Below are 14,609 nucleotides of genomic sequence, written 5' to 3' on the forward strand. Positions count from 1 at the left end.
GACTCCACCCTTCTCCAAATCATTAGCTACAGCTAAACCCACAGCTGTGGCAAAAGGTCAATACACATTTCTAATCCAACCCATGACTCCTGTTTCCAGTTGCTAATCTAGGCTCTTTGGCACAGATTACTTTCCATGTCTAGTCTCTGCCCAAACACAGAAGATTTATTCTACCTAGTACTTTTAGCAGTTTAGGGTCAGAGGATGAGCACCACACAGCTGGAAATGAGCACTCAGGTGGGACACCAAAAATTTAGAGCTTGAGTGCTGCCAGAAGTGTGGGTGATGCAGCTCAGCTAATCCAGAACCTCAACTGGAACATGCAGCTCTCAAAGGCCACCTTGCACCTTCTCCCTTGCAGATCAAGTACTGAGACAGGTCTGGGGTACAAAGCTACCAGATGTGAGCCTGCCCTACCACTGAAGAAAATGGTTCTCTGAAGAAGGCTATCAAGGCACACAAGGCTTATCAGAACCCAGCCAAGCGTTCCAGATTAAGTCAGCAAGGTCAAATAAAGTAAGATACCATGATATGAGCACAGGAGGAGGGTGTCAGTGACAAAGAGAAGGAGGTGTGGTTACCTGCATAAACATTTGAAGATCATGTGAATGCCTACAATCTTCTTGAGCAAACTTCCTGCAAATAACTACTTTAGCTCATTTCCATAGCACTGTGTTTGCAGAAAGTGGCTTTCCAGTAAGCTGTTTGCAAACCTTACCAAAAGCCCTCAGTTTGAGTTAAAGTATAAGCAAGTTAAGAAAGCAACACCAACTCCTAGTGCCTTCAATTGCTCTATAAAGATGGAAACTGATGAGGCCAAAATTAAACAGAAAGGTCAAATTAATTGATTGTTTCATGCCATTTCAATTCTTGGATATATTTAAAGAAAACACAAGCAACATTCTGATTAAGACCTGTAAGTACAACTTATGTACAAATATGTACATTGCACATATTTGAGTTTTGGGGCAGTCATCTCATTCTTTCAGAGACTCCAGATGTGAATTTTCAGCTTATTTGTAACATGAATGCATTAAACATTTATGAGCAAACTTCAGCTTTGCTTGGTTTTACACTCCATGCGACTTCCTGAAGAGATAGGAAACAGGAAGTTGGGGCAGGAAAAAAAGGTCACCAATTTTGTTTCAATGAGGGTAACAGGGTTTCAGGTGCAGCAGTTTAACATTGTTTATTTTGGGGGGGAAAAGAGAGGGAGGAGAAACTCTTTAACAGTTCAGTATTGTTAGGTTGCTCTTTCATACAGAAAGATAAAACAACATGCACACAATAGTAACAAAAAGCTAAAGCAGACCACTACTGATGTGAACTACAGATCAAAACACTTAAGTCACTACATTGCAACTTAAAAGTCTTCTCCACATATTACACAGGATGGGATTGAGCATCAATTTATTACTCAATCTCAAACGCACAGCATTTGGCAACCCCTTGTATGTTTATGAAAGAGGCTTAAAGCAGAAGGTGAAGATCTACTGTGGACTTATTAGCATTCTGAATCTCAAGCTACTGAAACCAAGTCAGCTATTGTGAAATGACAGCAATATAGTTTCATGCAGGATCACGTTCTGCAAACAACATTGTTTAGGTATTTCCACTGGAATTAGTACATGAGATCAACTAAATCTGATTTAGTGGTGCATATTTCAATTAATTTGATCATTTAAAAGGATGAAATGACCATCTTTGTTCCAGGGGCACAATGTCAGAACACACTGTCTAGAGTGGGAGTTAAGAAAATACCTGGTATGTAATTGCTCTGTGGCTCAATCCCAGCTGGAAAGTTAGTGTTCTCAGGAATGGAATGGGTATAGTCATCCAGAGGTGGCAGCTCCGTTAGGATCTCAGTGTGCCGTGGCACGAGCACAGGAGGCAAGACTGGAAAGGCAAAACTCAAAAATCACTGGTAATCAAAATACACAATTTTGTAAGCTAAAATGAAAAACAATAAATCTAAAACTTTTAAGAGTTTCTTCAGATGTTTTGAAATCTTCTGAAACTCAGCACCGCTAATTCTACATTTGCACAGCTAGTTACTGGAAGAGATGTGATTCCTGAGGTGCCTTAAATAAGACCACTCCACATTAACAAAGGCAAATCAACTTTTTTGTCGTATCTAGTCTGAATTGCCCCTGGCCAGCTGGAAACTGCTAGCAGTCCTGGAAGTGTTTATAAACACATTTGTAAAGATTTTTCAGTAACTTTACTATTAAGAACTTTCAGGGATACGATCTCAAAAATAATCTTGTACTTATATCAAGACAGGACATCACCTTTCTCTCATTTTTCATTTAAAACATCATGCTGAATAAACACAAACAGATGCTGACACAGAAAGTCAGAAGCAGTCCTCCTACCTGGTGTCTCCACTCTCTGGTAGTGGTAAGGGTTTACACATACTTCATCCTTTTTAAGATTAAAAGCATATTCACAGTTTTCAATTGCCTTAAGTTCATGGTGGCTGTGCAGGTCTGGCCAGCGCCAGAGGCGGCAGTAAATGACATGAGGCAGTCCCTTGCGGTGAGACACCTGCAGACGGCCATCGAGGGATCTGCAGGGGAGAGACGTGGAGAAGCGTTTACACACTGCGCGCTGCCTCGGCCCTCCAGCAACAGAGCACACGGATGGGGAGCTCATTCTCAGAACTCAGGGCGCTGACTCTGCGAGTGACATCTATACTCTAACTGAAAGGCTTCAAATGCAATGACAATGATCGTATCAAGCAATGTCAACTCATGTTTGAGCTGCTCAAATTATTGCCAGTGAATTTAGAGTTCATTAAAAGCCACTTACATACAACCAAGTATTTAGAATGATTGCTTCATATACTTTTTTTTTTTAATGCAGAACACAGTTGTTAAAAATAAAATCACACACTTAATGGTCCCTTCCACTGCTAAAGGCACCTCAAGGCTTTGCTGTGGCATGGATGCTTTATGGTTTTAAGCATAAGAACTCCCACAGGACTGCAAATAAGCCTATAAGCAGTCAGCTGCCCAAGTGATCCACATGGCAGTATAACTGCAATGCAAAACACATGAATGCACATCTTGTAAGGGCTGTACAGTTTATCTTCTTCACTTCATCTGCCTTGCTACCAGCTGAAAATGTTTTGCTAGTTTTAAGACAGACTGCATATGCTTACACAAATGCAGATGTTTATGATTGTTATGGGATGGGAGACAAACCTCAATACACAAATCAAGTAATGTGACATGAAAAAATAAAGACCCTGTTTAGAATTTGCCCACCATTAAGTACTGAAGAATTTACAAACAATTCTTTAGTAGCTCGTATCTGAGCCAATTAGCAAGATTTAACTGAAAGCTTGTAGCATACAAAGCAGTTTAAACACTTTGTAAGATTAGGTCTAAAGAATTAAGTTTGCCAATTTTGTTAATATAAATACCAGATCACATTAGAGCTTGCATTTAACAAGTCTTCCCATTCTTTCAATAGCACTGGCGTGAAAAAGGAGTAGCAGTAGAATTAAGAGTTTCATTGGTCAAAACATCAGCTGTGAACACACTGATCTCTACACTGGCAAGGAAATACTTCAAAATGCTGTACCATGAGAGGCCTAGGAATCATTTTAGTCTATTTTACAGCTAAAGCATCCCATTACAGACCCTCCAAAGCCAATCCCTCCCACAAGATTTTTATGATGCGAGAGAGGGCAGAATATTCACCTGGTTTGTTCAGAGAAGTTGTAAAGGCCTGCTGTATCCCACTGATCTATCGTGTTTGGTGTACTCAGTCCCCAAATTTCAGAGCAAGTGCTGTGCATAAATTGAAAACAAAAACAAAAAATTGATATGAATATGGAACATGGTTATTCAAAACACCATGAGGTCAAACATGGAAAAATGTACAGAACACTTCCTTTCACATAGAAGATAGAGCACTGTTAGACTGGCATTTAAACTGACATCTCATGCTATATTTTCTATATGAAGGAGGCTATCAAAATGGAACAAGTGATTCAAGGTAAATGATAAATGTTTTTAAAGGTGAACAAGTTCTCAGATTTTAAATAATTGATACAGTTGCAATGTTCCTTAAAACAGGCAAAACTTCCTCAGCCTAGTTCTTTACAAAATTCAATTTGAAAAGGTAGTTTCTGGGTTGGGTTGGTTTTTGGCTTTTTTTTTTTCTTTTTTTTTTTTTTTTGTTTTTGTTTGTTTCTAAACATAAACTGCCCTAAGACTTCAAAGAAAGGCCATGTGTATCCAAAACTGAACATCACAATCTAAAGTTCAAGTATCACCACTTGATCAATCAGCATTAATCTCATTTTCCATGCACAGAGTAATTTGCTGCTATTATGAAAAACAGATATTCAAACTCTGAAGAAAAACACATTATAGCTTATATTTAACTGTTTTCCGTACTCTCCTTGATTAAACAGCTAAATATTCTTTCACACAGTACACAAAACAGAATGCTTTACAGTGTAGTACCTTAAGATTCAACTATCACATAACTTTAATTGCTAAATCAAGCAGGAGAAAAGGAAAGGCAGCTAAGCCTTTACCAAACTGGCTCAAGGAGCAGATCACAATAGAGAAGATAAAGGAAAATTCAGTCATAGAAACAAATTAAAGCAGAGACACATTTAAACAAAGCAAGAAAACAGCATAGGATTGTAATCAGGCAACAGACTTTCAGAAGCATAAATGAAGCTCAGTTCTATAACCTACTTGCTCAGTGACCACTGAAAACACTTTATTTTATATAAGTAACATACTTATATACTCTCACTTCAGAAATGGAGAGAATTTGTTTCACAAGTAAATCTCTCCTTCCTAATTATGCACCCTGAAGTTGGCTTGTTGCTGTATTACCTTTAAAATTAACAGCCTCTGAAAAGTTGCAACAGGAAGAATCCAAGGTCACCAAACTTCTGATTTTAAATACAAGTGTTGTGACTGAAATTTAAATTACCAAGTTTAGCTGATACACTCAAGTTTGAATTGAGTGCTTAAGAAAAGAAAAGTGAGGCTGACTTTTTTTTCTTCTCATTACACAGGGAAAATTCATTAGTGTTACAAAACAAAAGAGCAGACAGCACTTCATTGGACTTGAAACCACTGTCAGGGCTGACAACCACCTCAATTCCACAGTGACTTTTAATAAAACCTAAGTGCTGGCAACCGGTGAAGGCAATGAACAGGTCTTGCTTCCTTCTTGCCTCTACCACATACCTCATTTTTAATGCCATCCCAGTGAGGCTGAAACATGCATGCCAGTGAGAAGCAACCCAAATCAATAAACAGGCTATCTGACCAGAGAACAAATATGGCTGAAAATACATGTTTTGAGATACTTTTCAGTCAGATCACTTCTCTTCACCATAGTTATATGAGCACTACTAAGTAGGAGGAGAAGGTGGCAACAGACTGCTTTCATCAGAATTAAATATGTTAAATAAAGCCTTTTGATATATTACTGATTATAGTACAAGTAAAATCTTGTACTAGATGAGTTTGCCTAGTAGAGAGCAGCAGAGAGCCAGAGATGAAGGCCCATTCTCTGGCACAGACCCAGCTCTTCAGAGAAGCCAACCATCAAGCCTCCAGATCTCAAGGAGATCAGAGCTCTCCCGAAGGAGTGGGCAAAGAGGGATCCTGCCCATGGCTGCATCAGCAGGGCCTGCAGCCTCTCTCTTCCACATTCCTAAGATGTAGTCAGAACCCTGGGTCGCCAGAAGCTTTGCAAGGATTGAAGCAGTTGCCCTGAAGACACATGGACACCAGGGAGCATCTCCGCACTGTACTGTGTCCTTAAATATGCACCACTACTGCTGCTAAGACAGATCACCTTTACATGCAATTAGAAGAACAATCAGCAGACACAAAGCCTGCTGCATATTAACTGACACAGTGAGCTCTGACAGCTCACTACCTTTGAGCAATGGATCCTTCATACAAAGCAGTGCTCCAAAACTGTGCAGCTGTCACACAGATTACACATTCCCAAAATTGTCGGGGGCATCACTGGTGTAAGCATGACATTGCCATGCATTTGGTTCACAAGGCTTTTAATACAGCACATATAAAAGTAAAATTTCATAGCCCTTGACAAAACAAGATGAACAGGAACAGTATTTTATATTGCTAACCGCTTCTCCCTATTAACATTTAAAGCTGACAGCATATTCCACAACCTACAGAAAGACAAACAGTATCCTGAAGCAGACTGTGTGACAGAGCCACAGCTTGGAATGAAGCTCAAAACACCATGGAGGGAGAACAGGCCAAGAGGCACAGAAAAGTGATCAGTCAGAGCAGCTCCCAAGTCATTGGTTTACATGACGTGCTATCCTCCAGGATACACATCTGCTTGGAGTTGGGATTAGTACTAGTGTTTTACTGTTTCATCTACACCAGGACTATACTTAAACTCCAGTAATGCACAATCAAACCCAGAAGAAAGAGCCTGCAGGAAATCATTCCATATGATCAATGAAGTCAGCTCAACAAAGATTTTACTGTTTGCTGGAAGAAACATCTAAAGAAATAAAGAGGTTTCTCTACTTCCTGCTGACATAAAAGATCCATTGCCCACAAGGTGCAAGACCGTCCCCTCACCACGTCACCCAGGCAATAAATCAAGACTCTTAAAATTCACACACACACACACCAGATCAAAACTAAATTCCTCACAACCTTAAAAACCGTACTTCAATACACAGCACTTCCATGAAAGGCCACAGTACGTTCATTCATACACAAGCCATGGCCTGACAGAGGGCAGGCATGTCTACTCATCCCTGAAAGGTGGTGCTGGAAAGGTGACTGAATTCTGGAACATTCTGAAAGATGTTTTAACCACCCGTAAAACCATCTGAAAATAAGACAGATTTTTAATAGTGCAGAATTACTGCCTCAAAATAAACAGGAATCACTCACTCCTAAATCTACCTTTCTGGAGCATCCAAAATCTTGTGTGGTGCAGAGTCCTTTCCATGCGTTAGTCCATAAAGGTTTCAGGAGAATCAAGTACTAGCATCTGTACTCATAAGTCAAGCCTTGTCTGGAAATGTTCCCAGGCCCTGGAACATGATCATGTATGCTAGAAAGCAGCTAGGACATTCCCCAGCACCAGGCTGTGCCAATTATTGTTCTCCCACACAATTCCCAGGTTTGTGAGTCGCACACCATCGGGACCCAGTCACAGCGGACAATTCAGAGGCAGTTCCCCTGCTCTGCTAGCTGAGGGCTGAAGAGAATGGACCAGGCAGTCCTGAGCCAGTTGGACAGAGCCTGGGAACGTTCCCAGGCACCTTTAATTTATTAGGAAGGAGGCAGCCAAAACATATCACCATTTCACCCTCAGTAAGCACTCAAGCTGAAGCCTGGAAGCACACTTCAGGCTTTGTATTTTACCAAACAAGGGGGTTTGGTTTTGAACTCGCTGTACACTGTATCACTGGTAAGCCATCATTGTTTTCAAAATATAATTTGGCTTCTGTGTCGCTGTACCTAAATGTTTCCTGTGCAGACAGTGTTTAAATATACTCCAAAACACAAGTTCAAAGCTAATGTACTTCCTCTCTCCTAGACACTTTCATTCCAAAGAGCATTTTCACTGCTGTTCTTAAAACAATTTGTTGACAGAAACAAGCAAACATTTGGTCCACAACACAAAAGCTAGTTTTTTATCTTTTCAACACTTTTCAACAGTAGCTCCCAACAGCAAATCATCATGTTCTGTGGCCTTTAGTACTCCATGCCTCAACAGAAGATTGTTACTTTTGCAGTTCCCACAAGTGAATTTATTATAAGGGACTTCAGGGATATAAATACCAATTTGGCTCAGATTCCCAGGTGAGGAGGATGGTCTAACAGGAGAAAACTATTTCCTAGAGAAAGAAGAAGTGCTGAAAAAAATATTTGCAAGGAATAAGAAGCAGTCTTTGAGATCAAGTACTTGTAGGGAAACCAAATCTAGCAGGTATGTGGTTAAGCTGCTACACAGTAAACCTGGGACAACTGGGGTTTGGGACTCTTTAGGACTGATGTGGTAAAGAAAGGATCAGATAAATTAATACACGATGGAACCAAAGCTACTTCTGTCAGCTTTCCCTGAATAGAAAGGGTTGTGAGAGCTGGTGTTTCAACCTAACTTTTTATCTGCTTATAAGGAATATCATCTCATATGATACTGTGCAATTCTGGCAAGAAGAATCTTTAATGTGGCTATCAGCGTGCAACAGTTCACAGTATGCCTTCACTTCTTCCATTTCATCATTTCCTTTAACAGGAAAATCTGAGTTCCAAAAAAACTGTACTCTGGGCAAGAAATTACCTACACAGCAATGAGCTGTAGCAACGCTTTACTATTTTCACACAAAATGACAAATCTGACTGTCTTTATTCAGTAAGACAGAAAACTCTGACATACACAAGAAACATGTGGACACAGGACAACTCCAACTACTATGGAAGATAATCTGCAAGTATTTGTATTATCTACAGATGATGTTCCCAGTCATTATTCCACTACCTTAGTGGAATAACAGTTAACTGTAAGTCTACTATAAAAACTGGGCTATCAAGTCCTGGTACAAATACAAATAAATTATTGATGTGCCCACAACAAATGAACATAGAAAACAGTTTGTGCTACACTCATGAGTAAGCACTAAAATTATTTTAAGGCAGTGTATCTTAACCAGAGGAATACTGTCTCTATCAAAATCCATACCAATTAAAACAACCCTACATTAATGAGATAGTTTAAAGAAATGCACTGTACTGATCTTCATGAGTCCAAAAATACACATGGAGCTCTTATCACCTGGAACACACTGCCCAAAACCAAGTTCTTCTATTTGATATGTTTAGGTGGTAAAGGACACTGCAGGAGAACACTGAACAGGGTAAGATGACCTGTGACAGCACAACCTCATCTCCGTGAATACAGAAAGACTTTTGCATCTTGGCTTGTGGCAGCAGTAACTAGAAACATCAGCAGTTGGAGACGTATATACACAGACCAATCCACAAATCCCCTCACTCATGTCCAGATGCCAACTATTAAAGCCTACTGGTACTCAACATCGGCTACTTAATTAGGATCAGTTTCTCAAGACAGTTAAAAGCCAGATGTGCTGATTTGCAGATCCAAGCAAGTATGTGCATGCATTGACCAGATATTCATGGCCACAGCATCAACATGCTCATGTCTATACATAGCACTGCACATCCTCCAAGACATCCCTGCACCTTCCCCGAGAGCACTTGCAAAGCAGAAGATACAAACAGGGATAAAGGTGATAGATCTTGTCAACAATACTCATTTTTACAGAGAGGTTTATTTGAGGCTATAGCTGAAAAACCTGAAGCCAAAGAATTTTAATCAGTACCCAGTATGCGACAGTTTTGGTGTGCACCAAAACTATCACACACAGTGCTTGGGCTGATCTAGGTATATTACAAGTTGTTGCTATCATTAATTTATTACCAATTTTTATTGAGAAACAGACTGAACAAATAACTATCCTACCCCTATTTACAGTGTTGGTAACTCCTTGTGCTCAAGGTACTTTTTGTACTAAATTAAGTGCTTGCAACAAGTACAACATCAGATGGAAGCAGGCAGAACCACTTGAAAGATATTTACATATGAAGTACCAGAAACTCTATAAAGAAGTCGTTAAATATTGTCACAATTCATATACAACTGTAGTTACACATTTTTTCTTCGAAGTCTCGCAAGGTAGAACAGCTCTAAAGGAGCTAAAAGGCACTGAGTTCAGTTGGCAGCCTCCTCTTTACCTGAAGTGGTAACACTAGAAATATGACAAATAAAACCTGAAATGCAAATAGCACTGTGCTAGTCAAAGCCCACATTATACAGAAAACATTACAGAAATGGTCTTGGACATTTAATTTGCTTATTTGTGAAGTATTACACTGAGCCCCTAATATCCTTCCTGAATCTTTCACATCTTTCAGAATCTGCAGCCACTAACAAGTCTGCCAAGTTCATGTTCAAGGCAATCTTCTCCATTTGCCTTTCTCCTGCATCTTATAATCACGAGCCTTTCTCCCACTGAATCTAATTTGTCTGCCCCTACATTTTCTGAGGCACTCATAGAGCTGGAGCTGTGGTTGAAACGAAAAATAATTTCAGCAATCTGTGACAGTACTCCATTTATCTCTTAAAATGGGAGATGAGAATCAAAGTTAGTTTTCCAGTTCTAGAATTCTCACACAAAGTCTGCCCTACAGAAGTGAGCCTGATGTTGGTTTTCACTGTTTTTACTCAAAGACTGAACAAGAAAAAAATGCAACAACAACAAAAACGATCAGACTTTTCACTTGAATTAGAGAAGTTGCTTATACAAGCAAGCAGGCACCTTTACACTAGCCTAACATTTACCAGGCTTACAACCTTGTTATTTTGCCAAGTAGGCAGAAAAGAGGCAGAAAATCTGCTTCAAGAGCTACACCAAGCTATCCAAACTGGAGTTAGAGCAATGGTAAAAAATGGCCATTAGACTTATGGAATCCCATTTTCTCATAACAAATGGGCAATTCCAGTGCTTTAGCTTTGCTTATGGCTGCCTCTGTAAAATTGACCAGAGAAAACAGGTTGAAGTCTGAAAACTCCAGATCTGTACCTTGTATACAAGACCTGTACCTTTCTTTTTAAAGAAATAAATCAATCTTGCTATGTAATGTCTTAGATCCAAGAATTCAGAGCAATGTAGTGAGCAGGAAGCCAAGGCAAGAACCACAACACTGGCTTGGCCTCCAGTTTATCACTGGTGTGGCTACACTGAAGCTGCACTCCTGTGAACACACTGCCCATTGCACTCCACTGTTTCTACCTTTGAGAAAAGGACCAGTGAATTGATGTATGGAAGAACAGACTCCTTCTTCTCATATTAGTTACCTTCTAGCCTTTGAAGCTAGTTCAGGAATGGCCTCAAAGTAATAGGAAAAGCTGAATTAAAACGCTTAAGTGTAACAGCAAGTAAACTAAGTCAGCATTTTAAGAAGTTCACTTGCTTACATTGATACGTGTGTACATGAGTATTGTACTCAGCACAGACAGCTCCTAGCAAACCTGCCTGAACATGGTTTCCTTAATTCTGGGTTTCAAATGAAAATAGGTTTTTATGGAAATATTCTTTTATATTCTGATTTGATAGTCCTTTCTGCATACTGACAATCAGCACTTTTGCCTGTTACAGTCTAAAATGCCTACAAACTCTAACTATATTACCAATCTTTCCAAGCAGCACCTCAGCTAGCTGCAGCACCAAGTGCCTGAACAAACCCACTAAAATGCAATCTGGTTGTCCTAAATGCCTCAACTACTGAAATGCATGCTGCTTATGTTTCTTTTCCCCATGCTGAGGGTGACAGGGGAAAAGAATGCTGACTCAGTGCACGATGCTGACTTAGGAAAGACTAAAACAACCTGCAATAAGGACATGAATGCTAAGCTCCTTTCATGGCAGATCTACCATACTCCTCCTTTGAATTATTTTGCATCCCTGCAGAACTGATCAATGTCTTCACCTGCATCTCCAGCATCCCATGTTACAGTGACATAATGTCATCTGCTCACTTAAGTGTACAGAACCAGGCACACACATTCATCAAATGGAATGACACAGAGCTACAGCAGTTCATTCCTGCTTGTCAATGACATCAAGTTACAGAGGTCTTGATCTCATTATCCTGCAACAGAAAATATAAAGTTTCAGTAATTCAGCATGAAATAATGATTTCTCATCCAATCATCTGCTAGAGGGATGACCTAATAAGTTAACGAACACCAAATAAAAACCACAGGTATGAATTCTTTTTGAAAATTATCAATACCACTCTGTGGTGGAACTTGCCCTTTGGAGGAGCTAGCAAAGGTTCTTTTATGTAGACAATTCTGTGATAGAAGCTGGAGTAGAAAAGCAGACCCCTAGAAAAGTTCTGTTAAAGGGCTGTATTACCAACCAGAGTAAATGAATATTTACATGTATTTACACACAACTGTAGGTGGAGAGTTTAGGTAGTTACAGGTAGTTTGCCACCAGAATCTCCCATTCTTCAAAGCAGCAATAGAGCCTGGCAAGTCTAGGAAAAAGATACCAAGTACTGTCTTACAAAGTCCTGCACTTAATCTTCTTGCAGAACTGAAATCACAGATTTCTCTCTCAGCACAAACTCAGCAAAACAAAAGTAAAAGTGTGGGCTGTGCACTGATCATCTACAACTAGGAGTGCTTCCTCAAGTATCTCTAACCCCTTAGATTTACTTATTTAAGCAACTGGCCTTACACAGTTACTAAAAAAAAAAAAAGAAATTAAAAAAAAAAAATCACTTTTCCTCCTTCCCCAGAATCCAAAAGCAGACCTTTATGCTTCAAGCAGAAGACACAGATACTTGCTGAAAACTGTAACACTACCTTCTCTCCCTCCCTCCCCCCACCCCACAGGCACGTTCAAGACACACCACAAGCAGCCAAGAAGGATACGCTTATGTATGTGCATATTTAGTGGAATATAAATCAGGAACCATTACACAACCTCTCATCTTTCAGAATGCTTTTACGAATAAAGTTTACATAGAACTTTATAAAGCATATTCAAAACCATTACATCAAATACAAAATGCAGCATCTGAACCGAGGAAAATGACTTAATAACCTTCCTTATAAATAGATGTATGCTAAAAAAATTAACACATCAAAATAGCCAGAAAAGCAGGAGGCACAGGATGCAATTAACCTCTCTAACACTGTGGGAAAAGAAAAAAAGTCATTGAATAACTCCCATTTACTTCAGATTAAAACTTCAAGGATGTCCACAAGGGACACGAAAGTGGAACGTGATGTACAGAAGACACTGTTAGAGCCCAGCATTTGAGGGCTGCTGCCCAGGGCCAGTAGCTGATTTTCTCTACTTCTGCTGAGTGCCAGGCCAACAAGCGATCTTGATGAACAGCCTATGCTTCTGCTGCCTTTTCTAAAGGAACACTTCTTCCTGGTCACATGTGCAACAAACTGCCTACATAGGCAAAAATACAGATACAAGGCTCTTCAAAGCACTTTATCATCCTCCCTTCTCCCAAATCCTGACATGCTAGCCCAGTGCTGTCAGACAGAATAAAGCAGTCCACAACAACCAGTGCTACCTTTATTTTTCTCTCAATGCTACGAGATCCTGGAAGGATAGAACCTCAAAGTTCAAGAGCAATTTTCCCAGGATGCCATGGAAACCAAGCTGAAGTAAAATATTCCTTTCTTTTCTCATTGTCCATATGGTCTGCTCAGACACAGATCTGATCAAGGAGTTTCTACTCTCTGCTCAAAGGCAGGTGGGGAGTAGAGCCTGAAAATCTCTAAAGGACAAGGTCAAGCAACACAGAGGTGGTGTCAGGACTGAGAAATAAAAGGCATGCAGGGCAGCTCAGCCTCCTTCAAGGCTCAGCAGGGAGCTGGCCACAAGTCTTTTGCTCAAAGACCAAAGATGTGGAGCATCCAAAAGCAGCCCACAGAAATCATGAGCTAACAGCTTTGCTGGGAAACTTGCCCTGCAGTTCCCCTACTCCCAACCAAACACCACACAGCTTTCAGCAGCTCTGCATCTCACAAACACTGAAGCAGTCTAACTGGAGGTGAGAGGAACCTAAGCATGGAAAAACTGCCCCCAGTCACATGTTCCAAAACAGCCATCAAAACCAATCACTCCCAGATGCCCTGTATCTACTGAAGATGACAAGTGTACAAGAGCATTCACAATGGCAGCTCTCTAAAGACTAACCAAGGGGTGGAGGGAACAACAAAAAATAAACAACCCCATGCAACAAAACCAACAATAAAGAAAAACCTATTACCATGTAAACCTACAAACACTGAGGATGTGGATGTTTATGCTTTAAGATGGCATTATTGAAATGGTAACTTGGAGTTCCTACATTGCTTTATTCGTTACACTATTGTTGCCAATAAAGATTTTCTAATTGCTGCAGTTTCACATCTTTAGAAACATAAACTACTCTGTGATAACATCAGGCAGTGGGTTATGATGACACCCAGTGCATTTTCACACGTTAATGTCGTATCATTCTTTACAGACCTGAAAATCAGAAATATCCAAAGACCTTTGTCTTTGGATACCTGTATATGAAGACCTATCCACCACAATATCGGCTGATATATCCACAACAAACTGCTTTGTTAATAGCAGACAAATCTCACAGAAGATCATACTCCCAACAGACATTAAAAAATGACCTTTATCTCAAGTTCTCTAACCACTGTTAGTCACAGCAGGTGTGGTGAAAGCTTTCCCCACAAGCTAACAGGTACAGCTACCAAGCAAGGGCCAAGTCAAGTAATTTTTCTTGAGGAGTCCGTCATCCTTCAAGTGGGTGAGTGGCTGATGCTACCACCTGCATGGGCTGTTTTGCAGTGATAGACAGCTGAGAAAACATGAGATGTTTTGATTAACCTTTTCAAACTACTGTGTATTTGGGACAGTGAAGGGGAGAGATTAGCCCTTCAAGTCAATTGTCCACAGTCCTCAAAAAGGATGTCACCTTGGCAAAAAGATTACTCGTGGAACAACAGTT

At 40.1% G+C, this 14,609-nt stretch overlaps 1 protein-coding gene across 2 annotated transcripts in view; it reads right to left on the minus strand.

Annotated features, from left to right (window-relative positions):
* The window catches only part of SMAD2 (SMAD family member 2), a 48,239-nt gene that overhangs the window by 11,136 nt on the left and 22,494 nt on the right, over positions 1-14,609 (minus strand). Inside the window, exons 3-5 of one of the 2 annotated variants that reach the window (XM_058043643.1) lie at positions 3,708-3,797; positions 2,376-2,569; positions 1,762-1,896 (exon numbers count right to left, since the gene is read on the minus strand). In XM_058043643.1, the coding sequence (XP_057899626.1) occupies positions 1,762-1,896; positions 2,376-2,569; positions 3,708-3,797 (419 nt within the window). The remainder of the gene's footprint in view (positions 1-1,761; positions 1,897-2,375; positions 2,570-3,707; positions 3,798-14,609) is intronic. The other variant, XM_058043644.1, reaches the window with a different exon arrangement.

The sequence above is a fragment of the Melospiza georgiana genome, chromosome Z (genome assembly GCF_028018845.1).
Source record: "Melospiza georgiana isolate bMelGeo1 chromosome Z, bMelGeo1.pri, whole genome shotgun sequence".
NCBI lineage: Eukaryota > Metazoa > Chordata > Aves > Passeriformes > Passerellidae > Melospiza > Melospiza georgiana.